General features: G+C 42.4%; 2 protein-coding genes across 3 annotated transcripts in view; both read left to right on the forward strand.

The window, feature by feature from the left end:
- The window catches only part of CALM1 (calmodulin 1), a 390385-nt gene that overhangs the window by 188831 nt on the left and 174129 nt on the right, over positions 1-27425 (forward strand). The gene's annotated exons all lie outside the window — the stretch shown is intronic.
- The window catches only part of KCNK13 (potassium two pore domain channel subfamily K member 13), a 63356-nt gene continuing 39612 nt past the window's right edge, over positions 3682-27425 (forward strand). The window contains exon 1 of the mRNA XM_061463838.1: positions 3682-4608. Coding sequence (XP_061319822.1) covers positions 4272-4608 — 337 coding nt within the window. The 5' untranslated portion in view covers positions 3682-4271. The remainder of the gene's footprint in view (positions 4609-27425) is intronic.

Consider the following 27425-nt stretch of genomic DNA (forward strand, 5'->3'; position numbering starts at 1 on the left):
CTTGTCCCTGAAAATCGCTACTATAAAGGCAGGTTCAGTTGTCTTCACTGCTAAGTGTCTTCTGTGTTGTGAAGAATGAGTACACTAGATAAAGGCAAGAAGCAACATTACAGCTGAACATGATCCAGCTTGTGCCCAGGCAGCCAAGAAGGCCAATAGCATCCTGACCTGTATCAGTAATAGTGTGGTCAGCAGGGCCAGAGAAATGATTGTCCCCCTCTGCTTGGCAGTGATGAGGCTGCACCTCAAATACTGTGTTCAGTTCTGGGAGAGATATTGAGGTGCTGGAGTGGGTCCAGAGAAGGGCAATGAGGCTGGTGAAGTATCTGGAGAAAAAGTTTTAGGAGGAATTGCTGAGGGAACTGGGGTTGTTTGGTCTGGAGAAGAGAAGGCTCAGGGGGACTTTACTGCTCTCTACAACTACTTGAAAGGAGGTTGTAGTGAGGTGGGGTTGTTGGTCTCTCCTCCCACATAACAAGTGATAGGACAAGAGGAAACAGCCTCAAGTTGTGCCACAGCTTTAGATTGGAGATGAGGAAAAATTTCTTCACAGAAATGGTTGTCAAGCATTGGAACAGGCTGCCCAAGGAAGTGGTGGGGTCACCATCCCTGGAGGTATTTAAAAGACATGTAGCTGTGGTGCTTATGGACATGGTTTAGTGGTGGACTTGGCAGTGCTAGGTTAACGGTTGGACTCAGTTATCTTTGAGGTCTTTCCCAACCTAAACCATTCTACGATTCTCTGATTTTTTTTTTTTATTTTTTTTTTCACATTCAGTAGGACTCTGCTAGAGATGCAATCTGTTTGAAACTCTTAGCAAAGCAACAGGGACATTGTTGGCCTACTCTCAATGTCCCAAGTGTCACTTGTTCATGAAGTTCCAGGATATTTTATTTTTATTTTTTCCATATACGTTTGTTAACATCCAGTTTAAGTTCCAGAAGGAATTTGTTCAGCATCAAAGGTAGCAGAAGGCCGGTTTCTTTGCTCCTTTAGCAAGATATTTCATTATGTATAAAACTTGCTCAAGAGTAAATTGCAGCTCTCCCACAGCTTCTCTAAAGATAAGCGGTTAAGTTATCTTCCAAAGGAGATGCTTAATTAAAAAGGACTGACCCTGTCAATGAGAGTAACTAGATCTCTATGTGAGTCTTCCACAGTAATTTGCAGATGCATTAACAATAGTCCTGTTCTGACTAGGTACTTGTTGGTAATCACTACTGTGGTATTCAGTGACTGTAGCTTTCTTAATTACAGGGTTATCATCAAACATTATCAACAGAACTAGACATTGATTTTTGGTTTGGTTTTTTTTTCCTATTATTTACAATTGTGCTAAGCCTCACCACCACCAATTTTTTTTTCACTAAATACCTGCACACGTAGACAGTAGGGAGCTGTGTGCTTGTGCTGCTAAGGAGTAGGGCAAACATAGCAGGTTTCCTGACGATGCCACAAGTGCATGTGCTGAGGCAATGCATTCAGTGTTTCAGCTTACTAGATGTTAACTTCTATTTGGGGTTAATTTAAATGTTAGCAACATGTTTAGCCATTGGTTTTTTTTTAACTAAAACTAAAAGATAAATTGGGGTTTTATTCCCTATGCCAGTGAACACACCCATTTCTTTATTCCATCATGCTTAAATGCTCCAGATGGGTGACTGTATCATTATACTTTTTGCGTTTTCCGAGCTATCCACCCAACAGCAATGGGAATAGTGATCTTTTTTACAAGTACAGTATCCTTTCAAATAAGTACTTTAATTAAAACAGGGGAAGTAAAGGAAGAAAAGGAGCTTAAAACAATAAAAGGTGACACACCTCTGATATTTGTCATCCATCTTCTCATTTTCTACTTCAGGATTCCAGTTAGTATCAACTTACATTTGCTCTACCCCTAAATAGGGAGCATGATGCTTTCTAAAGAGATTAAATCACTGCAGTGCCTTTATAGTGTTTTAGTTTGGTGAAGATCAGATTTGACAAATTAAGGGAACTTGCAATTTTTAATGCCCAAGGACAGTGGTTTAGTTCATTGTCTTTCAACACCATGCTGGATGTTCTTAGTAATGCTTCCTCTATGCCCAAGACCATATTGGTCTTGCCTATATGGTTTTGCCATAACTATTCCTGCCTAACAAAACAATATGTAAATAATAGGAGGAACTCAATATCGTAGAATAATTTTTCCATGGATAATTCTCTGGGTAATGTGATTGTTCTTAGTGTCCCTTTGGGAAACCGCATTGATGCCATGTCTGCAAGAAGTAAAAGGCTCCTGATGCCACTGTGCTGATCCAAGCCAGCCAAGAACAACAGCTTTGATGGATGGAGACTTGAGTGTGGACTGAGGATGTTCAGTCAGTTCTGTTGCCTGTGCTGGCTGGGAGAGCACCAATTTAGATCTATCTTTCTGACTGGCAAAGCAGGGAAATGTAGGTTGTTTTTTTTTTTTTTCCCCTCTAGTAGGAACTATCAATAATTTTAAAGATACACCAGAATTTTTTTGTTGAAGCATGTGGTTACCTTTACCAGTTGGAACAGAGTCTGGTTACTTTGACTGGCATCTCCTCTTCCTCTTATTTTGGCTGCTCAGTGTCTTCCAGCACTGCTACTATTTTTAATTGCCATATGTCAGTCTGTGCTGGAGGCTAATGAAGACAGAATAAAATTCTTCAACGTGATGTGTTATATATCACCTACGAGTAACAACAAATAGAAAAAGCAGAGAGGAAGCATGAGTCCCATTCATCCTTGGCTATAGATTTACTGTGCAATGTGAGAAAAGGACTTGGTTTTTCTCTGTGCCTGCTGCCCAAGTAGATATTTGCCACACTGTGGGTGATCCTCTCTCAAATATGGGCACAGACCTGTCCACAGTCCCCTCCCAGGGCTTAGGCCAGTAGAGGTACCTCAGGCTGTGAGACCATCAGTGACTCTTGCACTGTTATCTGCCGTTAAGGGAGAAATCTAATTACTAAGACCTCAGTGTTCATTGCCATTACATTGTAACTGCAACATAATTAATAGAAAATATATATATATATAAAAGTAGGTGTTGTAAGAATATCTTATTAACATGTTTTCTCAAGTAAAATTTCCTTTCCCTGGAAAGAAAGTGTATATATACCAGTATGTTTTACAGAGGTCAGTTCTAGTCCACAATTATTTTAAAGTAGAATTCAGCACAGTAGTAGTCACCAGATAGTGCCGAGTTCAGCTTTTTCTTTTTATAGCAACAATGCTTTTTCCAGAAGGTTTGGATGGAGAACTCTTTGACCCTGAAAATAGCTCATTTTTAAACCACACTGCAGTCCTAAAGCTGCTTCTCTTCCACACAAAATTTCCCTTAGGCTGCCTGGTGTTGGATGGACATCTAACCACCTGTGGAGAGGGCCGCCAGTAACCAGACGTGTAGAGAAAGCGGTGCCCTCTTTTGGCAAAAGAGAGTAATTTTTCTTGCTTTGGTAGTACTCCGATAGCCGGGGCACACCAACTGTAGGGGTTTCACTCACGGTCTCTGCGAGCGCTCCGTTATCCCGGGCGCACAGCGATCAGATACCCCTGCAGCCCCAGCCAGCAGGAAGGTCGCAGGCGCTGAGGGAGGGTGGGAGCCCCGCTGAGAGCTGGAGGCCGCGGGGCAGCCGTGCTCCCTCTGCCCGCCCCGCCAGGTGCCGCCCCGCCCGCTGCACCGGGGAGACCCTAAGGGGCGGTGGCCGCGCTCAGCTGAGGTGAGCGTCCCGTGGGTCCTCGGTGCCATGGCGCGGGCAGCCCAGGACGGGGGTTGAGGTGCTCCAGGGCGGCGGGGCGAGCTGCCGCCGGTCCCGCCTTCGCCCCCACCCCTCGTCAGGCAGGAGGCGTCTGGCGGTGCCTGTCCCTGAGCCGCGTTCCGACGTGCTCGGGGCGGGGGAACAAGGGAGTATGAAACTGGCGGAGACGGGAGCCCGGCGGGGCGTGCGGCGGGATTGAGGGGCCCCGCAGGACGGGACCCGCCGGGCCGGGAGGTTCCCTCGCCCGCAGGATGCGCCGCAGCCCGAAGCCCGTAAGCCGCGGGGCCGTTCCGGGCGCAGCGGGGCAGCGCTCTGCCCCCGGGGCGGAGGTGCCGGCCCGTTCGCGGGAGAGCAGCTCGCCGCCGCCGGGCTCCGCAGCACCCTGAGGTCCGCGGCCCCGCGCACGCCTGGCGGGCGGTGCCGTGATGCCCGGCGGCGGTGGCGGCAGGAGGGCCCCGACGTAGCGTGTCGGCGCGGCAGCCCGGTCCCGCGGGCGGAGGATGGCGTGTCGCGGCGGCTGCTGCTCCAGTGGGGGTCGCCTGAACGCGGACAACGCGCGGTTCCTCCTGCTGGCGGTGCTGATCGTGCTGTACATGCTGTGCGGTGCCGCCGTCTTTTCGGCCATCGAGCTGCCCACGGAGCGGGAGGCCAAGGAGCGCTGGGAGGAGCGGCTGGAGAACTTCACCCGGCGCCACAACCTGAGCCGCGCCGAGCTCCGGCACTTCCTTCGGGAGTACGAGGAAGCCAGTGTGGCCGGCATCCGCGTCGATGACATCCGGCCCCGGTGGGATTTCACCGGAGCCTTCTACTTCGTGGGCACCGTCGTCTCCACTATCGGTGAGTGGCGGGACTTGCCGGCGGCCGCGGGAGGGCCAGGGATGCGCATCCCCGTCCCCTCCTCCCCAGCTCCCCGGGCGCACAGCGGGCTTCGCGCCGGTGCCGGGCACCGTCCAGTCCTGTACCTGCTCGTATTTTCTTTGCTCCTGTCGAAGACACACGGCGGCGGGAAGCCCCAAGCGTGCGGGAAGCGCTCTCCCGTGGGATGCCCCGGTGCGTGCAGGAGCCCGGCTTGCTGCTCGCCTTTGGGCGCCGGACGGGCTGCCCCCGGGAGTTCAGCTCTCCCGCACCGGGGAACTTGGCCTGGGCAAGCAGTGGCGGACTTTGTACACGAACAGTTGCACCTAAAGTCGAAAGCTTTAAACAAACACTGTATGTCTTTAAATTCTTATAATAGGAATCTAAAGTCTTATTATAGCAAATCTTAGATCTCAAGGTAGGTGGCTTCGTAGGCTGTAGGCCTAGAAGAGACCTTTCTAAGGCTCTAATCTGGTTTAACAAGAACCATAAAATACGTTTTGCTGTGTCCAGATGCAAAGTGTGCAACTTAGAAGGGCTGGATGTCAAACCACTCGGCTTTCTGCTCTTCTGGCTTTCTGAGGCAGAATCAGCAAGTCAGTGGGCGCTGCTTACTTTGTGAATAAACCCGTGTGTATTCAGATTGAAGGAGCCTTTGGAGGAACAGAAACTGCAAGGAGATGATGAGAGTACCGTAAGATGGAAAGAGCACCAGGAAGTGGCACAAGTCGGGGAGCCCGTGGGAGTCAACAGAAGGGCTTGGTTTGGGCAGCTGTGGATGGCTGAAAACCCCTGAGAAGTGGAGCTTGCTTTAGTTAACGACAGGCAGCCTTATGTGCATTTGCCAGTGTGACAAACGGGGTCACTAAATCTTAGTAATGGTATTGCCAGTTCTCATCAGTCTGCCTCCACATGTGAAATGCACATTGAGGAATGATTGTTTAATTATCAATTACTTCAGGAAACCTCCATGAACACTTGTTAACCCCTTGTCCCTGAAGATGAGCTTTGAGATGTCTTGCTTAATGTGCCACATGTCAAAGTTTGTGCTGTTCTGCAGTTTCTACAGTACCTGACACTTCCCAGGTGTCAACCTCTTCCTGCTACTGAGTTTCTTAAGTCTGGAGTTAATTTTGTGGTGAAAGATGTCACTGGGCTAGTTTTGTATTTCCTCGGGGCATCAAGCTTTGGGTGTTTTGTGTCCTTAGACCTCAAGTCTGTAAGACCCAAGAGCTATGCTTAAATGTTCTGCTGAACTGGTAATTTACAGTAACATAACATCATTAAGCCCGTTTTTGTGAACTGCAGTAGTTTGTTTGTATTGTAACACTTCCCTTAAGGTGTGCTTTTCTTGTATGATCAAAACACAGTGTTGATGCTAACCATTGCTACAGCCATGAAATAGTAAAGACTTCTCTGAAGTCCACCTGGCCACCTCTGTTTCTAGGGGAGGTCACTTATATGCGACTCTTCTTTTCCCTGATAGATGTTTGTCCAAACTGGTATTTTGAACCTGCGCTCCTGGAGATTCCACAACTTCCACAAAGAATGCAGCCTTCTGTGTTAGTATCCTCACCAGAAATAAAGGCTTTCCTGATATCTTCTTTACTGCAGTTCAGTAACTTGCATTATTTTTGTTTTACCATACTTCATACCCAGAGAATGGTTTCTTAGGTACTCGGAGATCATTGTCATGTGTCCCTTCAGTCTATTCTAAATTCAGAAAGCCAAACTGTTGTACCCTGCCTTGTTGTGATGCAGTTACTTCTTGCATGATTAACTGGTGCCAGTAGTTCTTATCATTGATGTTTATCTTGTGTGAGATAGTTAAGCAGAGAAGGGTATCTGTGGTCTTACTAACTCAGCTGTTCCTGTCTTGCCAATTTCTGTTGCCCACAATTTAGAGCTCCATTGCTGTTTGTGCTGAAAATGTCCTCAAGATGCCTTTTTCCTTCAGGCTGTCTATGGTCTGTAGACTCTGGTGGTTTACATCTAGTCCCTTCTTTTGACCTAGTGCTGACCTGTTTTCTCTGCCTTATCAACAGTGTCATTTTCTCTGTGTTTTATCAATTGCATCATTCTTTCTTATTCCTGTCAGTGGCATTGCACTTCTTTGGTTTTATCAACAGCATCACTCTTTCTTACTCTTTTCGGTGTCATTGCTGCTTTGTGAGGCAAATTGTGCATTTCAGCCCTTTATTTTAGCTTGGGCTATGGACTGGGCTCTCCAGACGTGCACAAGACTGTTCTCTGGCCAGATGCCCTCAGCTGTGCCCCGCAGCAGCATTCTTCTGCAGGCTCTGCAGCCACACACCATATTGGGGTCCTAGTAATAGGCTTTGTTTATGCATCTCAAATCAGTATTTCTGCTCTCAGCCCTTTCCAAATGGTCCACATCTCCCGTTTCCCTGTACAGTGCCCTAAAATTAATGTATTACCCCAGTTGTGACCTCAAGGGGTTGTTTCTTCTGCACTTCTGCTACCTATATCCCAATGTACCTAGGTGGCTATATACATTTCTACACCTAAATAAAATGTGATGCCTTCAGTTAAAGGCACTTTTCCAGGAATAGGTGCTTTTATGGCATGTTCCTAATATCAGCTAATCTTCTACATGCAGTACTATGTGCTGGTATAGAAAGTTATTTAGCAGGTAAATTGTGAAAGCAGTCACCTTTTATTTCATTTGTGAACTTTTTTTTTCTTTTTTGTGTAGTGGAAATAATTTTGCTGCTCCATCAGAGTAAAAGAAATACTGTCATATTTTTGACTTTCAGAGGAAAGAAGGGAGTTTTGCAGTATCTAAGGGAATAATATTGCCTTTTTAATTAAAGACTCACATAAAAGTTTTGTCACATAGATACGGGGACCATGATACTAGTGCACTGGGTCAGAAGGTCAAAACTAAATGTAACCAGCCTATTTTCATTTGTCAAGAAAATACAAAGCTAAACAGAGCTGAGGGAATAAAATTTAATTTTTTTTTTCTCAGTTCAGCAGTTTAGAATTTGTTCCATAAAGGCTTTATTCCTGTCAGTGCTCAGCCTATAGAAGGCACATGAAAATTAGGAGTTATGTAGTGTGATACAGCACTAAGGTTACCTATACAGTAAGTGAAAGCATTAGAAATGTAAGAAGGTTACCGCAGATACCGGCCCAATTGGGAGACTGTCTAGACTAGCCAGGAGGTGATCCCAAGGAAGAAGATGGGGTTGAAGCCCCTCCATCGTATGAAGACAGGTGTCCAATTGTGTAGTGTAGTAGTATGTAGTACTGTCTCAGGATGCAGAAGATCAGAGCAACTTCTTTCTCAGCAAGGACTTGAAGCCCCATATCTCAGCATAGTGCCCTGACCACTGGTCCGGGGAATAATTTTTAGATGGGACTCAGTGTTTTGTGTTGAAACTCACCCACTTTGCATAAACTAATAAAATATTCTGCAGACCAGAAACCCAAAATCAAGCTCCCAGTCTGCGCTTCAGTGAATGCTTGTGTGGTCTGTCCAGGGGTTTACAGCATTTGGTAGGCTCTGGGTGTTCAGCATTAGGCTGCAAGGTCCCAGTCAGCAGCAGGTGCTCTGACATCTAAGAACATCTGTGGTGCCTTGGGACAGCAGTGCCTCCAACAGGTAGGGAGCTGCTGCCCAGGAGTTTGAAAATCTACACATTGGATCACTGCTCATCTTTCCTGACAGACACCTGGGCACCCTCAGTTCCACTGGAAATAAGTGAACACTATTACCCTTGAGCCATACAGAGGGTTTGCATACTGGGATATTTGCAGCATCTAGATCCTCCTCTGCTCTTTGAAACCATTGGAAAAAACTGTTACTGGCTTAAGTTGCACCAAATGAGTTTATCAATGTATTAAGATACTCTTATCTCATGTACAGTTGTTTTACTTTAAATAACTTAAGAAAATTGAAAGGACTCTATTCCCTTTTTCTTCACCAAAAGAAAAACCAAACCAAAAACACCTGTGCGCACCCCAGCCCATATTATGTTCCTGATTAAAACCTGTTTATTTTAACTGTAAATGGAATAAAATGTATCTCATCATATAGGCATAACCTGAAGCAGCTCCTCACCTGATGTATGATGTGGATGCCCTTTTCAGAGGAAGGAAGTTGAACAAGGACTCTTGAGATTGTCTTGTCCAACCCCCACGCTCCAGGCAGGGTCAGCTAAAGCCACGTCCTGTCGGGGTTTGGATATCTCCATGGACGGAGACTCCATAGCACTCACAGGGCACCCTGTGCTTGTGTTTGATCATCTTCACAGTAAAAGAGGATTTATGTTTTCCTCCTGTTCTAATGGAGTTTACTGTATTTCAGTTTGTGCCTGTTGCCTGCTGCCTTTTCTGTGTGAACTGTTTATAAGTAGTGAGGTGAAGGAGGAAATATCATCCTCCTAAAAAAAAGAGGTACATTTTTTTGAGAAATTGTCCAAATTTGCATCCTTCCTTTCTGCAAGAAGCTGCAGCATGTTGGGCTGGAGGTATAAAGTGTTGATGCAAGGTGGGAAAAACAGATTTGTCCACCAGTGCATTATCTGAGGACCAAGAAGTAAAATTTCCTGGAGCAAAGGGCAAGATCTTTATGGCAGAGTGACGAGCACCTACACAGCATAGTATCCCTTGTACACAAGGTGTAGAAGGAGTCACAGCATCTTCGTTAAGCAGCTTAGAGAGGGTTGATTGATGGGAGTGTCATTTCCTAATGGGGAGATCTGCATGGGGTGCAGATCATGAGCCACAGTGTCCATGTACAGAAGTCTGTGGACTGAAGGAGGGAGTGCTTGCTGATCAATGTCAGAGAAAGTGCCCGCTTTGTCATTTTCACCTGTGTAAGTGCTGTACCTACTACTGAGTGGAGTTATAGCTGTGCAGAAAACCCAGGCATGTGTGTGGGATAATGCCCAGGAACCCACCTAATTATTAAAAGCAGAGAGCTGGGTTACTGCTTGTAGCCTTGTCTCTACCGTACGCAGAGTGAACAAAGGGTGGCAACTGCAATGAGAGCCCCACCTAGGGCCAAGAGCCAAGCTTACTCCTGGTGTCATCGAGACCAGAGGATTCACCATTACCTAACTGTACCATGCCTGAGCTATTTAAACCTTTACAGCACAAGGTGAGTTGCTCTCCCAGCTAACATTTTTATACCTCAAATATTGTTTATGCTGCAAGCAGCCCTAATGATTCAAAATGACCTGCTTTAGCCACTGAGCCATAACCAGGGCTCCATAGTCCCAGGTGAGACAATTAGATAAGATCATCAGAGCTAGCGTTTTCTTTTTCATGGATTCATTCAGCTTCTGGGTTTTTCTAATCATAGATTTTATTCTTCTCTTTTTTCTGTTTTGGTGAGCCAACACTTCAAGAAAGCTGTATGTATGTGGCAAGTGCATCTTACCATTTAGAAGGAAGCAATACAAGTCAGTGCTTTTAGTTATGTTTCTAGTTGTATCCCATGTTCATTAATGAAGTGTCTCATCTCTTTGCTTTACTTTACCCAGCCCAACAGTGAGAACAGAACTATTCTTTGACCTGGAGAGGCTAAGCTTGTTTTTATGCCCACAAAGTGTATTGTCGTTCTTGTCCTTGAATGTCAGTTGCCTCATTGTGAACTTCAGAAGACACCATCAGACCCTGAATTGTGTCCCAAATGCAACCCTCTGTACATTTTGTTTTAAAGAGAACCCTTCTTCCCTTGAAAATAGTGGCATGCAGCTGTGCAATAAAAGCAATGATTAAGATTCTGCCACAAGAAGGGGACTTCGAGTTTCAGTTCCCTGCTTTGACCACAGCTGTCCCGTTTTGGCTGTTCTTGATGAAAGCTACATTTAGTGGAGAGCAGTGTTTATCTAATTTATAGTTTTATGGATCCTTTACTGATTCCAAGATACTTTTCACTAAGGCTGCTCTTGGTGATGGACACATTCCTATGAAGAGCATCTTGTTCAGCTTGGGGGCACCCTTCTGAGGTGCCTGCCTTCTTCCTGGTATGATGTACAGAACCAGACCACGCAATGACTAGATTACGTTCCCAAAGCCACTAAGCCTCTTGAGCCCTTTCCTGGATATAAAGTACTTTTTGTCATCTTGTCATGCTCAGCAGAAGCACAAAGGTTGCACCAGACTGTTTGGATTCTCTTTCAGACAAATGATTAGAAATAAAACATTTAGTTCCAGCCTGCTCTGTTGAAAGTAACTTCCTGATGGTTTGCCTCTTCTATTGTAGAGTGGCCAGAAAGATAGGAATATCCCAACTATCAGTGCAGGTCATGACTGCTTGAGTTAGTGTGACATACATGCTCTTCCCCTGAATATATCATGTCCTGCAGTCTCTGCTTTGACAAGCAAACATACTCCTCTTGTACTGTGAAAAGGTGTAATACAGGTTACTGAATGTTATGTCTGCTGTCCTTTGCTTTTGGCATACTTTAGAAGTTATAATTAGTTTCCACAATGACAGAATATTCAGGGATCTCATAGTTTCAGTGCAGAAAACTAGGGATTCTGATGAGCAGGAATAGTATACAAGAAACAGCTTTTTAAAAATGTCACTGCAATAGTTAATGTATCAACAACTGTATGGTGATAATTTAAAAGTGAGAAAAGTGCCTGGCTGAGTTACACTGAATAAAGAGATGAAAATTAGAAGGGAAGATTTTGCTTTGAAATATCTCACAGATACACAAGAAACAAAAAAAAATGTTACACTGATTGCTTTGGAGGTTGTTTTTTTTTCGGAAGGTATTGAAACAATCCTGCTGGCCTTCATTGCATGAACAGAGCAAACAGGATTTGTTATTTTTCCAAATAATGTAGAGTTTGCATTAGGAGCGCTGAAAAGAGGATTTGAATTAAAAATAAAAACTATCTTGCTCAATAGATGTTTTGAAAGTGGAGCCATGAAAGAAAGAGGAAGAACAAGGCTTGTCACATGAAAACAAGAGGAAACAGCAGCCAGAAACAGTGAAACTGGAGGCAGCGAAGAACAAGGAGGTTTACCTGACATGCAGGGAGCTGGCAGTGGAAAAAAAAAGGGGGGAAGAATGTTTTCTCTCTCGTTTTGATACTTCATGAAGAAAGTTTTGTCTAATGTAATATAAAAGAATCCTTCATTAGTTACCAGTTATCTTAAAAAATGCATTGGAATATTCCTGCGTTGATAGCCCTGAGATCCTGGAAGGTGTGTGGGCTGGGAAGAGTGCTTCAGAAAAGGCATCTCTAGAGCAAAAGGCTCTTCACTTTTTATTTTCATCCTTTCTCCCGCTCCCCTGCTCTGTTCTGTGTTTGACAGTAAGGGGTGCTTAGGTTGATGTTTTAGGGAAGTTACAGGTAAACTGAGGCAATTTACTTGCTTTACAGAGACTACCAAGTAGTTTTCAACTCACTTAACTTGTAGTCACTACCAGCCTAGGACTGCAGCTGTTAATAAACTAGAACATTCCCCACCTTTTGAAAGACTTGAATGTTTCACTACATTTTTACTGAAAGCTTACTGTAATATATGGCAGATCCATATAAAGGAAAAATGTAGGGGAAAATGTGAGAAGGAGAATGGTGGGTTATGACAGGATGGCCACTAGTCTCTGCCATACACACAACAAAGTAGAAATGTTCAAACAAAGCAAACCATGTAACAGAAAGGAAGTATAAAATTAAAACAACCTGGAAATCCTTTAACTAGCAAGATCTAAAAATGTACAGGTGTGGTAGTCTAGCATGTTCTCTCTTGGACACTGGTTAAAACACAAGGTTAAACCACATGGTTTTAACCTGTCAGGTCAGGGGAGAGGCCAGGTCAGTTCTCCTATGTAAATTTTCTTACATCTATTAGTGCCAAAGTCTTCAAATGGTCTTCAAGTCCTCCAATTTTACAGAAAATATCTAAAATGGGTCAGAAGAATTAGTATGTCCTAGTGTGTCTGTCCCTCTTCCCTGATGGGAAAAAAAACACTGAGGTGCCAAGTGCAAAGGTAGATATTTATACTATTGGTCTTGAAATTTAAGTGAAATAAATCCCACCCTAGCAATCTAAAGATGAGCACCCAGACAGCAGCGCAACCAAACCAGCACACCACTGTTTGCAGCGCTGACCATAACTTCTCTGCCACGGATTCTCTGCCTCTTAAATGAGATCAGTAAGTAGTTAAACACACTTTAAAGTCTGTAGAGGAAATAATTTTGTCAGATGCACCCTCTCAGGAAGATTTGGATTAGGGTTTTTTTTTTTTGTGAGGAGCTAGCAAGATTCTCCAGGGCATGACCTGATTGTAATAGGGGATTTATCTGTGTACAGTTGTGTGTGCTGAGAGATGAGCACAAGTTCTCTAGCAAGTTTTTGAAACTTAAAAACCACTTAAGAGGAAATCTGTCTGGATTTGGCTCTAGCCTAGTTTCATTGGAAGAGTAGAAGGCAACTTTTATGACCACAGAGTGGTCGAGTTAATTAATTCTGTAGAGGAGGAGGAAGAACAGAAAACCAGGGGATTTCAAGAGCAGAACTTAGAGATCTGCAGTGGGCAATCTCAGAGGAACCAAAACCAAAGGAAAAATGAGTTAAAATGGCAGGCTAGCAGTTTCTCAGACAAAATACACAAATAATGCTGGCTCAAGTGATCCAAATGTAGAAGGAGGCCAGGAATTGTAATGGAAGATGAACATGTCTACATTTTTAGATCTATTAATTTCAGTCACAAGAAGGGAGCATATAGAAAATGAAACCAGTGAAGACAAAAGGAGTATTATGGAAATACAAGAACTGAATAAAGAGCCCACCCTCTCAAAACATGGTGCTATTAGCAAGGGATATCAATGGTGATGAGAAGGATGTAAGAAAAATATCAGTCTGCTCTATAGAAAAGAGGAAGAACTCTCAACAAATGACTCCAAGAAGTCTGAAATGTTTTAATGCATCAGTCTCCTGAAAAGGTCAATGCTGGACTGATGTGTGGTACAATTAACACCTGTGATAAAGAATGGGTTGGAATCCCTAGTCTGTCAGATCTTTTAAAATCATGTAAGCCAACTCAACTGCATTCTAGAATATTCAAAGAATTACTGTATCAATAAGGAACCCTTTGGCAACTCATGGAAGGGGCTGAACTTTCAAGCATTTATGATGGCAAGTATTTTGAAAGTCTTTTAAAAAGGTATGATTACAGGAAGGAATTAAAAAAGAAAATTATGGCCCAAACAGCCTTAATTCACGGAAAATCACTAGAGTGGGTAATCAGATCAACTACTTGTAAACATCAAAGTGGAAATGAGGAGTCGAGTAATCATAACATGAAATTATCGAAAGTAGATCTTGTCAAATTTAGTCTATCTTGTATGGCAGGATAACCAGCCCTGTGTATAAGAAATAAGCAATTGATATCAGATATCTTGATCTATTTTTTAAATCACATTGAGATGTATGAGGAAGATTTCAGCATAATATTTCTATATACTGTACTGGGAAGCATTGTCTGGAATGCAGTTTTCAGATTTAGGCTGCTTCATTTGTAGAAATAGGGTCTAGAAGGAAATGATTGGTATGATCAGACATCTAGAAAGCAGAACTTACATAAAAATTGAAAGAAATCAAGGAACTTGCACAGCTGAGAGAAGGGAATTAGTGAGGGAGAGCACTGAATCAGGAAAAACTGAACACTGCTGTCTAAGTGCATGGTAGCTAGGACATCTGTTAAAGGGCTTAAATTGCGACAAAGTAGATTCAGGTTATACATGAGGAAAAGTTTCCTAACACTAAGTACAGTGAATCAGTTGTACAGCCTCCTTAGGAATGCTGTAGAGACTTCATCACCAGAGCCCCTGGCACCCAGAATAACCAAACACCCCACATGAATGATGCTGTAATTCCATCAATGGGCAGTGAATGGATGAGATGACCTTTTTATGCCTCTACCAGAGCTTTTCCCCTCAGGTTCTATGATAATAGGTATCCATTAATGGCTTTAAACCTAAAGAGGGTAGCTTGAGGTTAAAGATTAAGAAAAAAATTCTTCACTGTGTGAGGGTGCTGAGGCCCTAGCACAGGTTTCCCAGAGAAGCTGTGGCTGCTTCAAGGCCAGGTTGGACGAGGCTTTGAGCAACTTGGTCCAGTGGAAGGTGTCCCTGCCCGTGGCAGGGATTTGGATCTAGGTGATCTTTAAAGTTCCTTCCAGCACAAACTGTTTCATGATTCTATGGCGATTATCCCTTGTTATCCCCCAGAAAAAAAACCCAAACCAAAAAACCCAATGGTGTTCAGCACACTGCATATAGAATCTTGTTCTTTGGCAATTTTTCACATGTATTTTTAGGGTGCAGATAAAAAAAGTGTTGTGAAAAATTTACATGGAACTTCCTAGGTTCATTTTTTTTAAACCTTCAGGAAATCAAAGGAACACTTTGATATTAGGATGAAGCAGGCTTTAACATGTGCTATTATGTTACCCTGCTTAGTATACATCTAAATTTAAATAAACTTTAAAACAGCCTAAAATAGAACTGATCATGGACTGAGAAGCACTTAATTAAAGTGAAACCAGAGATAACGATATCTTTACTGCAGTTGAAATGAAAAAAAATTCTGAATAGGAGAAGATTCGACAAAATCCGGTTCTTTACTTTGATGAACTTGGTCCTATAAGGAGCTAAGTACTTTGCTACACGTCTCTGTGTTGGCAGCTGTAATTAATTGTACCGTCTCCTGCTAGTGTTAGATATACTGGTATGACTTGGAGACAAAGAGCATGAAAAAAGTACTGTTGCCCATATTCAACAGATTAAGATTTAGGGCAATTTAGTTCCATTAAACTGAGCAGAGGATATTCTCTACTGCTCTTGTCATCTCGGTGTTGAAGGGGGAGACCTGGCAAAATAAACCATTGCTCCCTTCGGGGCTTTACACTTGCATTGTTTTCCTGAGGGAACCAAGGGATGTTGGGAAGTGAAGGAAGGGTGGCTAGGCATGCCCAGCCCTTGCCTTCATATGCAGGTGGGACATAGCTGGGGGCACTGCTGTGGGATCCCGCTTCACGAACACAGACAGATGGTAGTATCTGAAGTTGTTGGAAAGCCTAAATGATTTGAACGTACAAATCCTATATTCAGAAGTGGCTTAACACAATTAAATTTTCTAAATTTTTCTAAGTCCATATACTCCCAAGCCAAGGCACTTTTTGCACAAAATACTGATAAAAATGGAACATAGTCCTTGAGGTGGCCTGCAGCAAGGACCTTTGCAGGATGTCTGTGTGTTCAAATGAAATATTGTGAGTTCCGTGGGTGAGCATTGAAAGGAGCATTGCTGGACTGCCCAGCCTCTGTCCCAGTCTCTTGACACTGCAACCATCTGCAGATAAGAAAGCAGATCAGCAAATGCAACATGCTCCCTGTCAAAGACCGAGTATGTGAATTCCAGGCCAAGGAAAGCTCTCGTGGATACTGGGAAAGCTCCAGGTGGGTCAACTGAAGAATGAGTCCATTCTCCCAGTGGCAACTCTCCAGCCTGCTCACCTTGTGAAAAGGCCTCCCTGCTAAAATGCTACTACTTCTGACTATTTCTTACCTCTGAGGCATCTGTAATTTTCCTAAGGCATCTATAATTGTCCAGGCTGGAAGTTTCCTGAGGCTGAGCTGGAGACTAATTCTGTATATTGGAGCATAATGCAAATGCAGGTGTTTTGACTGGAATGGTGACACGTAAAGTACTTCGTTTTCCTATTTCCTGGAGGGAAAATTACAGTTTTTAATTGAAAGCAAAAGCCTAATCGGGGCTGAGGACACCAGGTATGCCATAAAGTGGGAGAAGCTGGAGGAAAGAAAACCACCAATTTAAACAAATTACTTGCTGGTTATGGGAGCAGTCTTACTTTATCCAGTGGGTGAATTCTAGGAATAAAGAGGGTCTAAGTATACTGAATAGTGAGATTTTTGTTTGGGATTTTGTTCGTTGTTTTTTGTTTGTTTGAAGAGACTATATTGACTTACGTGATTTAAAATTAGTCAGTTAAAACATTTATATTATAGCTGTTGATAGAAGACAATTAGTTTGACTTGAATTAGCCCACATATAAAAAAAAGGGAAAATTGTGGTAAATAAATTATACATGCGGGGGGGGGGGGGGGGGGGGAAGGGTTGCAAACTTAATCTCAGTATTAGCTGACTGTCTTAACTGAGTTTTAGACAGTTTATTCAAGATAGAAAACACCAAAAAGAAAGGCTGTGATTACTATTTACATTTACTGGTATGGATAGTAGTGTTTCTTTAGTGGAATTTTTTCAGCTGCTAAAGTGAAGTGTTGCTCAGGTGATAGATGCACCAACAATCACTATGTCAGTGATTTTTTTCTGCACTTTCAGTGCAGTAAAAAATACTTCAAAGCAGACTTGTTTCAGTATCAAAAATGACCAAAAATGCTTTTATACATGAATAATAATATTTGAAATATTATTTTATAATTTATATTGCCAAGAAAACTGTTTAGCATTATAATATTGGGATTTTTGTAGCATTCATGTGGCTTAAGTTTTCCATTGAGCTCACATTGCCACTCCTGAGGGAAGAATACAGCCTGTGGAAGTGTTTCGCCCTTTGTGACTTGAGAAGATTCAATATATCAGAAGGTGGTGTTGATTGCAAATGTAGCCTAGACTTTTTGCAAACCTCAAAACAATTTTGAATTTGAGGTGGTTTTGTTCTCAGAGTATGAATGTTAATAAGACCCTAAATGTTATTCTATTCATACAGAAGAAATGACTATTTCAAGTGTGACACTTTTTAATAGAAGGCAGTTCTGCTGAAAAATTGGATAGTCTTCAGTTATTAGAAAGCTAAAAAAGTGGAAAGTATATATTGCTTCAGTGTAAAACTAATATTGTACAAAGGCAAAACAAGTAGCAAAACATTGAATTTAAATGTACCAAAGATGCAGACTAAAAAGGTTTTCTATTTTAAGCATGTGCATGTATCCATTTTGTACTTTTCTGTAACACTTTTGTAGTAGTTAGTCATAACTTCACAGCAACAGCTGTCCAGCCTTCTCACTAAAATAGAAAACAGACTGTTCCTTGTGTACATCTGTGCTTGTGGTTCTTGTATTCATGACAGCAGCGTAGCCTGTACAGGCAGCTGGGCTTTGCTGATCCTGTCTGGTAGAGGATAATGCTTACTAAAAAGGCATGATACTGAGTTCCATGTTCCTATGCACACACTTAAAGTTACTTATATAGTCAAGTTCAAAAATCTTAAAGCTAGTTAGAGCAAAACCAGCATGTTCCACGAATTGCTGTGAAAATAAAGAAATGTTACAGTCCAGTTAGAAGGAGTTTGGGTTTTTTTCTCCTGAAATTATTTCCATAAAAATATAAATAGGATAGTGCTGTTAGGGTAGAACCTGTTCTTTAAATGCAGCCTTTCTTTCGTATTGCAGATTTGTTCTTTCTTTTTATTCCTTCCTTTTGTATTCTACCTGCATCACATCTCTTTTCTGTTCCCTTTGCTCTGTGCACTGGCACTGTGGTGCTGTTTACTATAAGAAAAATACTTTGTAGTGACCAGTTTCTCTCTTTTTTCTAAGAAGGAGTTAATTTTGTTGTACAGGCTGCCCTTCTTCTTTTGGTCTTTTGCATATAATGCTTTAAGTAGGATTTCTTTTGTCTGCCCAAAGAATTAGAGTCTGCATTGGCCATCTCAGGCTGCAGTATTCCTAGTTCATCAAGTAAGCAGGTGCAAGCTTGGTTTGTGGCTTTATGAGAAAGTTCTTAAGACTTGGGTGACATGGTTTAGTGTGAGGTGTCCCTGCCCATGGCAGGGGGGTTGGAACTAGATGATCTTAAGGTCCTTTCCAACTCAAACCATTCTATGATTCTAAGACTGTCTGTCCTATGTGCTCCAGGGAGCAGTACTGGCCATTCCTTCCTCGGAAGTGCTACTTCACCATAAATTCAAATATCCGTGTGCTGAAAGAGACACTGCCTTACAGATAAGCCGTAAACCAAAGCTTATCATTAGAACTGTCCTGGCATCCTCTGTAAGACTTTAGCCTTGCCCGTGTTTTAATTTGGATGTGCCTGATAAAGGTAGATAAAAGGCATTCTCCCCATATTTTCAGCTGGACACTGTATTCTGACTGTTCTCTGATACCTCATGGGCTTTTGTTTGCTATTATGTTACAGCCTTGTTTCATGGCAGGGCTGCTATAGTTCAGTGATGGTGACAAGACACCCCTATATAATCTTAAAAAAAAGAAATCATTTTGGAAGGAAATGTGTTCCAGAAGTTATTAGTGTTGAAGTGTTGCAAAGAAATAAAACATTGCTTTTGAGCACTCTCATTTACTCTTGGGGGCCATTAGTGATAACTTCAAGGTTCCCACATTTATTCCTCCCAATTTCTTTGTCTGGAATCTGAAAGAGCAGAGGAATAGGAGTTAGCATGTAACAGGCTTGTCAGAACTAGATACTAAATATTTTGTAATTTATGCAGCAAGCACTGGGTTACTGCTCTGCAAATTATCCTTTTATAAGGAGAAATGCTCTTGTTAGCAATGTTTTTTCTTTGTCGCTCCTCCAGAATAAATTATTTCCTTCTTCAAGAGCTGATTGAGGAGGGTATTGGGAAAAGAAATTAACTGCATGAGGTTTTATTGTAGAAACTTTGGAACTGTTTTCCTGATAGGTTTAAAGTTGAGCATGTAAATAACAAGGTGGGGGAGTTTGCAATCAGTTTAAAAGCCATTTTTTTGTAGTGTACAGATAGAAATTGCTAAGCGGTTTGCCACTCAAATCAAGGACAAAATACTGATTTTTGAAATAACATATTTGGTCTATATGTCATATCTTGGAGAGGCTGATGCACTGAAGGGCATATAATTTTAAGATTAAACTTTTATTTTACCATCATCTAAGGGATTAAATCAAATGTTTTATACAACCTGTCTGCACAGCCTTCTAACCCTAAAGAAAACATTGACATGACTCAAAATACACTCAGAACAGATCTGCTGTTTACCAGGTGATTTACAGTCATGTTTCAGAGCAGACTTGCACTTTAAAAGTCAAATTTTGCTTCCACTGAATAATTGTGGGATATCATCCATTAGTGCTAGTTTATGTATTTGCTTTTCTTAAAGTTCTTTCCCATTGCCTCTGAGGCTTACTAAACTAAATACCCTGTAGGAAAAGAAGATGTAAATCCTACTTTTACTCTTCTGACCATCAGCTGGGTATCACTGTTCTTTTTAAGGCAGGCACCTGGGCAGCAAGCAGGCAGAAATGAGGAGGAGGTGGCCAGCAGAAGTGATCAAGGCAACTGCAGAGAAAAAGCAGCTCCCTGTAAAGGGCCAGTGGGCAGTCAGGTGTTTAGGCTGAGGATCACAGGCTTAGGGACCCTGCTGAGCTTCAGCAGCCATAATCATTACCCTTTACTCAAACTGAAGTGATCCAGCTGTCTTTTAGTGCCACTGAGTATTATCCAGGGTAAAAGCCACAGATATTCCAGACATTTTGAAGATGTAGATCTGGCTAAAGAAGGTGTTGAGTATAGGCACTTGCCTTTCAACAATGAAGCTATGCTCCCAAAACTTTTGGCTTGAATGTTCTGGGACTGCTTTAACGAGTCCTAAGATAGATTTTGTCCCTTATGCATGATAATTGTGGTATCACAGAGGTGCTTGTTCCTACAACATTTCGTTTCTTGAAGTAGTGCTCTTCAGCTATGCTTTTTGTTGGCTTTTTTTTTTGGGGGGGTGGTGATTTTTTTTTTGTTGGCTTTTGTTTGGTTTTGGGTTTTTTTGTTTGTTGATTTGGTTTGGTTTGTTTTTTTATTGTTGGTTTGGGTTTGTTTATTGTTGGTTTGGGTTTGGTGTTTTTTTTTTTCCTTAGAGCAATGCATTATATCAGTGGCACTTTCAATTACAAACAGATCATTTTTCCATGATAGAACATGTTGCACAAGAAGGAAGTAATAGCGAGTAGCCCAAATCTAGCAGGAAAATGGGCAGCTCAGAAGCACGCAGAAATACCAGTTCAGTTTCTGATGTGTTTATTTGCTGCTAGAGCTGGGAGATAACAACAGTCTCATACCTAGAATTGCCTCCCCAGCAGATTGGCAAATGTTTGCAATCCCAACAAAATCACCTCAACTCCTGACACGACGAGTAATTAAAAAAACATAAAATGTGTGAAACACACTTAAGCATTAGCTTGAGATATCTTAGCGCTAACAGGGAATCAACACCTGATCAGCATGGAGAGAAGTCAAAGCAAGAAGTATGGGTGAGAAGAAGCACTGCTCTGACTTCCATAAGCCCTTCCCAGCACTTGCTCCTGGTGCAGGCCAGTGGTCCAAGGTAGGTGACTAAACTGAGTTAAAATAGCTGTGGAAGAAAGAAATAAATGTAAAGGGACATGAATTTATAGGAAAACAATAAGTATCCAATGTCGTGGGAGACTCATCTGAAACACTAAAATCACATAATTTGTTTACCTTTCATCTTAAACCACCATCTTGATTGCAAATGCAGTTCCCTTTTCTTTCCCCATGCTTTTAACTGTTATCTTAGCTGTTAACTGGAGCTGTGCCCAAATTATATAACCGGAAAAACTAAACTCTCATGCCTTGATTGGTGCCTGTGATTTGCAAGAAGGAAGATGTTCTCAGCAAAGCACACTACGTAGAAGTGTTTATCTAATCCCAACTGCTGTAAGAGTCTCCTGAAAGTAGGGATGTGGGATCTGTCTTACTGGCCCGCAGTATCCAGCCCACTATTCCTCCGCTGCCAGGGGGTTATGCCTCTTGTAGCTGAGGGAGGACTTGTTTTCAGTAAAATTATTTTCTTCTTCATTCTTCCATTCTGTTCTGCAGGTTTTATTTTCCATGTAATGCCAAGTGGGCCCTGGCCCTATATTGTGCTGCAGTGCCAAAATCATGCAGTACAGATAACCAACCAGCTATGAAGAGACAGGTGTTAAGTGGACAATCTCCTGACTCCATCTGAATTTCTTCTAACCTGGAATAATAAGTATTCCTCGTTATCTGAGCTCTTGTAAATACAAACATCTGGTCATCATTTAATCTACCCTTTAACGGTAAATTAGGCTGCATAATCCAGAATTACAGACCAAGTTATAAAATGAAAATGTGATTAGCAGAAATATTTACAAAACAGATGCTCAGCTTTATTAAGAAAGGACCTAGCTAGTCACTGGTAATTGCCTGCTAAGCCCTCGAACTGTGGAACTGTCCCAGGACACAGTTTTAGTGCTCAATTAGAGTGTGAGAGGACAGTTTGCAACAGGAGCGTGTTGGTGATTTAGGGGAAGCAGTAACCTGTTAGAGCTAGTTCAGGTTCAAGATACCATTTGCACAGACACTCCAAATGTTTGTACAGATCAAACAGAAAAAGCCGTCTGCAGGAACACTTCCCCCTCTTCTCCCCCCCATTTTTCAAAGCAACATGGAGAAGCCAGATACTCAATGTCAGGGATTCTGGACCCTGCCAAGGACTCCACTCGCTGAACCTAAAAAGGAGAGTGGTTTCTGGAAAATTTCTGGTACTGGGACAGTTGGGGACCTTTTCCCAGAATAAAGGTAGCTTCTCCCCATGCAGAAGGGAGCCTGAGGAGCCTACAGCTGGGCTGTCATAAACCTCTGGCTCTGCGACAGGTTGATTTGGGGTTACAAGATACTTGTCACAGGACAACCCACAGAGTGGGGCTGTCTCTCAGCCACATGCAAGGAGACCAGGGCTCTTTAGTAGACCACTAAGGAAGATAGCTTCTCATTGTCAGCATCCTGTTTCTGTTTTGGGAAAAATAGTCAAAACCAAAATGTTTCTGTGAACCACTTGTGTTTGATGCTTTGTTACTTCCCCTGAAAAATGTTTTGTTAGAAAATTCCTGGTTAATTCCACTATGCAGAAACAATTAGGATGTAAGTAATTTTCTTTCTTTGTTCCCTTATTGTTTTTCATTTTTAAAAAGATATTCTATTTTTAAAATGAGAAATGAATCAAGCATCTGGCAACATGGACTTTTCTTCCCGTCAAGTAACTATTACGGGACTTGGTAAGAAGTCCGTTTGTTCTGCCCAGGGAAGCTCATCTCTGGTGGCCAACAGAATTTTTCTTGAATCCAGGGAAAACAAACTTTTTTGTTCCATAGAGGATGTCAGAAACCTCTGCCTTAACCACATGGCCAAATTCTAATTCTCTTGGGCAAAAAACCTTGACAGTGCTGGTGGATGTGAACGTAAGAAAGTGAAGTTGGCCTTCCCTATCCTTCCTAAGACTTTTCCTCTTGTAGGTCTCTGACTCAGAAATGGATAGATCAGTGGTAAAACAGATTTAGCCCTGCAGAGATGTGTGTAGCTCCGTTTCATGGCTTTGATGAGGCTTTGCCCATAGCAAAACATCAGAATCCTAATGTATTTTAAGCCTTTTGTAGACTTTGCTTGGAACAAGCATCCTGAGAGACATGAGTTATGCAGACATTTCAGCTCTTCATACTTAATTGCCACTTAATTCAAATGTTAAAATGGAATAACTTTACTGATTAGTGCTCCCAGCAGCAGTAAGGCAGAAAACGTTAAGGTTACATCGTTGTATTAACATGCAAGAAAGGGAACTTAAATGGGTATGGCAAACTTTAACAAGATGCTTTGTGTTAGATGTAAATGTAATTGGATGTCATCTTCTCATTAATTAAGAGCTGATCAAAAGACCTACCGATAGAAGCAAAAACCTTAACCACGTCAGGTACAATTTTTAAGTACTTAGAATAACAGCCATTTCAAAAGAATGGGCAAAGACTTTTGTAACATAAAGTCTGATTTTCTAGCAATGTGCTGTCTTTAGCACTTGCCCTTTCAGAGGATATCCATGAAAGTAAATCTACGCAAGATCACAGAAAACTAAGCAAAGTGAAAGAAAAACATACTCAGCAGAGTAAATGCATAATTCAGCACTGCACAGTAAGATGGATAAGACCCTGAAATACCATGAATTGGTTAGGTTTTGTTTTCTAAAATCATTAATTCAGTTTTGGTCAAATAGAAGCAGTAAAAGTGGGGTTTTTAATTTCACAAATTAATTTCTTAAATGGAGAATGCAGTGTTTACAAGTAGTCCACTCAGAGGAGTATGTCTGTCTCAGAGCCTCTCTGGGTCTTGTTTTTTGTTTCAGGGCTCGGTAAAGCTGTGGGGTCTGATGACAGCAGAAGTCCAACAGACACTGCTATGAATGGTTTCATTTGGACACTTTTTCCATTTTATATAAAATCTTTTTAGTCAACCACAGACTTTGCACCTGATCCTCACCTGCACTTTCTTTCCTGTCTGCTTTTTCATTTGTTCCTGACCATTACCTTGCCCCTGATGACAACATAGGCATGACTGAGGCTTCCAGGCTGTGTTGGCCTGGATCTTTGGTTTTCTGAGGAGTGCTGTTCCAGGACAGAGCTCTGGAGAAACCCATAGGGACCTTTACCTGAGCCAGCTGTCTGGTGTGATAAACTAAGGGGCTGACAGGGACAGTTTTTACAGGAGCAAAGTCCTCTGAAGAATCTTGTTATAGGGCAGGGATGAATCATAGAATCATGGAATAGTTAGGGTTGGAAAGGACCTTAAGATCCTCTAGTTCCAACCCCTCTGCCATGGGCAGGGACACCTCACACTAAACCGTGTCACCAAAGGCTCTCTGCAACCTGGCCTTGAACACTGCCAGGGATGGAGCATTCACAACCTCCCTGGGCAACCCATTCCAGTGCCTCACCACCCTTACAGTAAAGAACTTCCTCCTTATATCCAATCTAAACTTCTCATGTCCCAGTTTTACCCCATTACCCCTTGTCCTGTTGCTACAGTCCCTAATGAAGAGTCCCTCCCCAGCATCCCTATAGGCCCCCTTCAGATAGTGGAAGGCTGCTATGAGGTCTCCATGCAGCCTTCTCTTCTCCAGGCTGAACAGCCCCAACTTTCTCAGCCTATCTTCATATAGGAGGTGCTCCAGTCCCCTAATCATCCTCATGACCCTCCTCTGGACTTGTTCCAACAGTTCCGTGTCCTTTTTATGTTGAGGACACCAGAACTGCACGCAATACTCCAGGTGAGGTCTCACAAGAGCAGAGTAGAGGGGCAGGATCACTTCCTTTGACCTGCTGGTCACGCTTCTTTTGATGCAGCCCAGGATACGATTGGCTTTCTGGGCTATGGGCGCACATGAAAGACCCCTTAACAGCATTCATAAGTGGTGACAATCAGTGTCAGGGCTTTGCTGTATTGATAACCTAAAAAAGTAGAGGTGACACAGTGTCGTGGTTTAAACCCAGTCAGGCAACTCGTTCACTCACTTCCCCCCCTTTCTTGCCCTCCCCCTGCTCCCGGAGGGACGGAGAGGAGAATCAAAAAGAATGCAACTCCCACGGGTTGAGATAAGAACAGTTTAGTAACTAAGGTATAACACAAATCACTACTGCTACCACCAATGATAATAATGATAAAGGAAATAACAAGGGAAGAGAATACAACACCTCACCACCAGCCAACCGATAACTCACCCCCCAAGCCCGACCAAGCTCCGACCGATACCTCCTCCAACCCTGCAGTCTCCCAGCCCTTCCGGCTAACTCCCAGTTACATCCTGGGCATGACGTGCTGTGGTATGGAATAGCTCTTTGGTCAGTTTGGGTCAGGTGTCCTGTCTCTGCTTCCTCCCGGCTTCCCCTCCTCCCTGGCAGAGCATGAGGCTCACAAAGTCCTTGGCCAAACCAAAACATCGCTATCAGCTCTGTTCCCAGGCTGAAAGTCAAAACACAGCACTGCATCAGCTACCAAGAAGGGGAAAAATGACTGCTTCTGCTGAACCCAGGACACACAGTCATTCTTCTCTGGCAGATCTATGTCCAGGCTCCATTTGTTCTGCTGTTACAGCTGGCACCATGACCCAGATTCCCTAAGAAGGCACAGAAAAGATTCCGTTCCAGCCTCGTGTTTAAATTGGTGGTTTAAACACTACTCCAGGGAATCAGAACAATGCTTGAAACCTCCCTGTGACAAATGTAAGTCAAGAGATACAAAGAGTTTGGACATCTCTTTTCATGATTCGTGGAATGCAAGGTTTGGATAGTCAGGTGGAGTTGCTGTAGAGTACAGGTACTTCAAATACTTTGTGGAGGAACAGTGAGGCTGGAAGAATTTTGTAAGATATCTGGCAAGGGAAAAGTCTGAATAGCATGTTTGAATTTCTGTGTTGAAAATGTGCCTAAAATAGATGATGCTGTAGACAGTGTCTGAAATACAAAACAGATTTATGCAGATGCTTCATCTTGCACATCCTCAGTAATCACCCTGAAGTAATAAAACTACTTTCTTATTCTGTGCAAATAGTACCTATAAACAGGTCTCTGCAGAAATGAGTTTTAAATGTTCCTTCTGCAGTTATACATGAAACATATAACTAGTGTAGTAGAAATTGGTTTTTTGCTTTTTTTTTTTTCTTCTTTTTCTCCATCTATTTCTTCACAGGACAGTGAAGTGTAGCTAATTTTCTTCATACTGGCATTTTTTAGCAAGGTGAAATGGAAGAACAAGTGGTCTTCTTGTAAAATCACAATCTCAGAAGGACAAAAATGCAGCTATTTTTTAGATTGATTTGATTTCAAGGTTTTAGTATCCATTCACTTTTAAAATTCTTTTTTAAATTATTATGACAACTATACATAGGCTTGATCCTCTGATGTGTGAAGTAAAAGAATAAACCAAATACTTGCTACTGAATAATGCTCCTGCTGTTGATCTGAGGACTGCAGAATCTGCCAAAACTTCCCATGGCAGCACCATGGGAACCTCTGGAAACATCAAAAGGTTCAGTGATTACTGTCAAAACATGCACAAATTAGCTATAAAAAACAACAACCCTTCAGCATTCTAGAGATTATTATCTCCTTTGAAACTTTCTGGACTGTAGTTGGTACCACTTTAGTTTAACTAAATTAAGAGCACTTTGTTGGAAAAACAGTCATTGTCCCCTTTGACATAACATAATGAACCATGGCAATAACAGTTTGACGGTTATTAGTCAACTGTATGCAGGAAGTGTTAAGCCTAAACTGTGTGGTGTTCTGCCCTTAAATCACAAGGTCTCTGCACAAGATGCCGCACTGTCAAGGGCTTCCCTGACATGCCGCCAGGAGCCTGGCTGCCCGGGCCATCATGCCTATGAGCTGTGCTAATCTGCAAGTGCAGGGCTGTAATATTAGCTTAGGCTTGGGTAGAAACTACTTTTTCCAGTTTAGCAGCTTTAGAAATGAAGATTTCTAATCTTAAGAATGTTTCCATGCAGAAGTTGCAGAGAAGGCTGCCCAGGCTATTGGGACACCTCTGTGTAAATCTATGTTTGGCACATGTCACGGCACAGAAAACCTGCATTCATTTACACACCTGCACACAAACAAGTGAAGTAATAATAGAAATATAGAAATGACCTAAACTCACAAGGTTTTCCTCAAAATTATCAGTGTTTTATATGGGATTTTGCTGTTTTCAGGAAGCATATTTTCATGTAGAAACTGTTTATACCACGTAGCTGACTTCTGTGTTTAGTAGGCAGTTCAAATGCAGGAGTAATGTTCCTGTATTGAACACCAAAACATGTTTATCTGGTCAAAGTCATTAGGAGGCCAGTGATGAATATGAAGTCCACCTAGAAGGATTGAGTTTAGACATGATTTTGGAGATTGTTCTAGCTGTACCGGGTGTACTCACACATCTGGTAATAACCTCAGGAAACAAAGCTGAGGTTTCTGG

Source organism: Pezoporus flaviventris, unplaced genomic scaffold (assembly GCF_033815535.1).
Source record: "Pezoporus flaviventris isolate CSIRO_AGI_PZ_B2104156 unplaced genomic scaffold, CSIRO_AGI_Pfla_v1 ptg000036l, whole genome shotgun sequence".
NCBI lineage: Eukaryota > Metazoa > Chordata > Aves > Psittaciformes > Psittacidae > Pezoporus > Pezoporus flaviventris.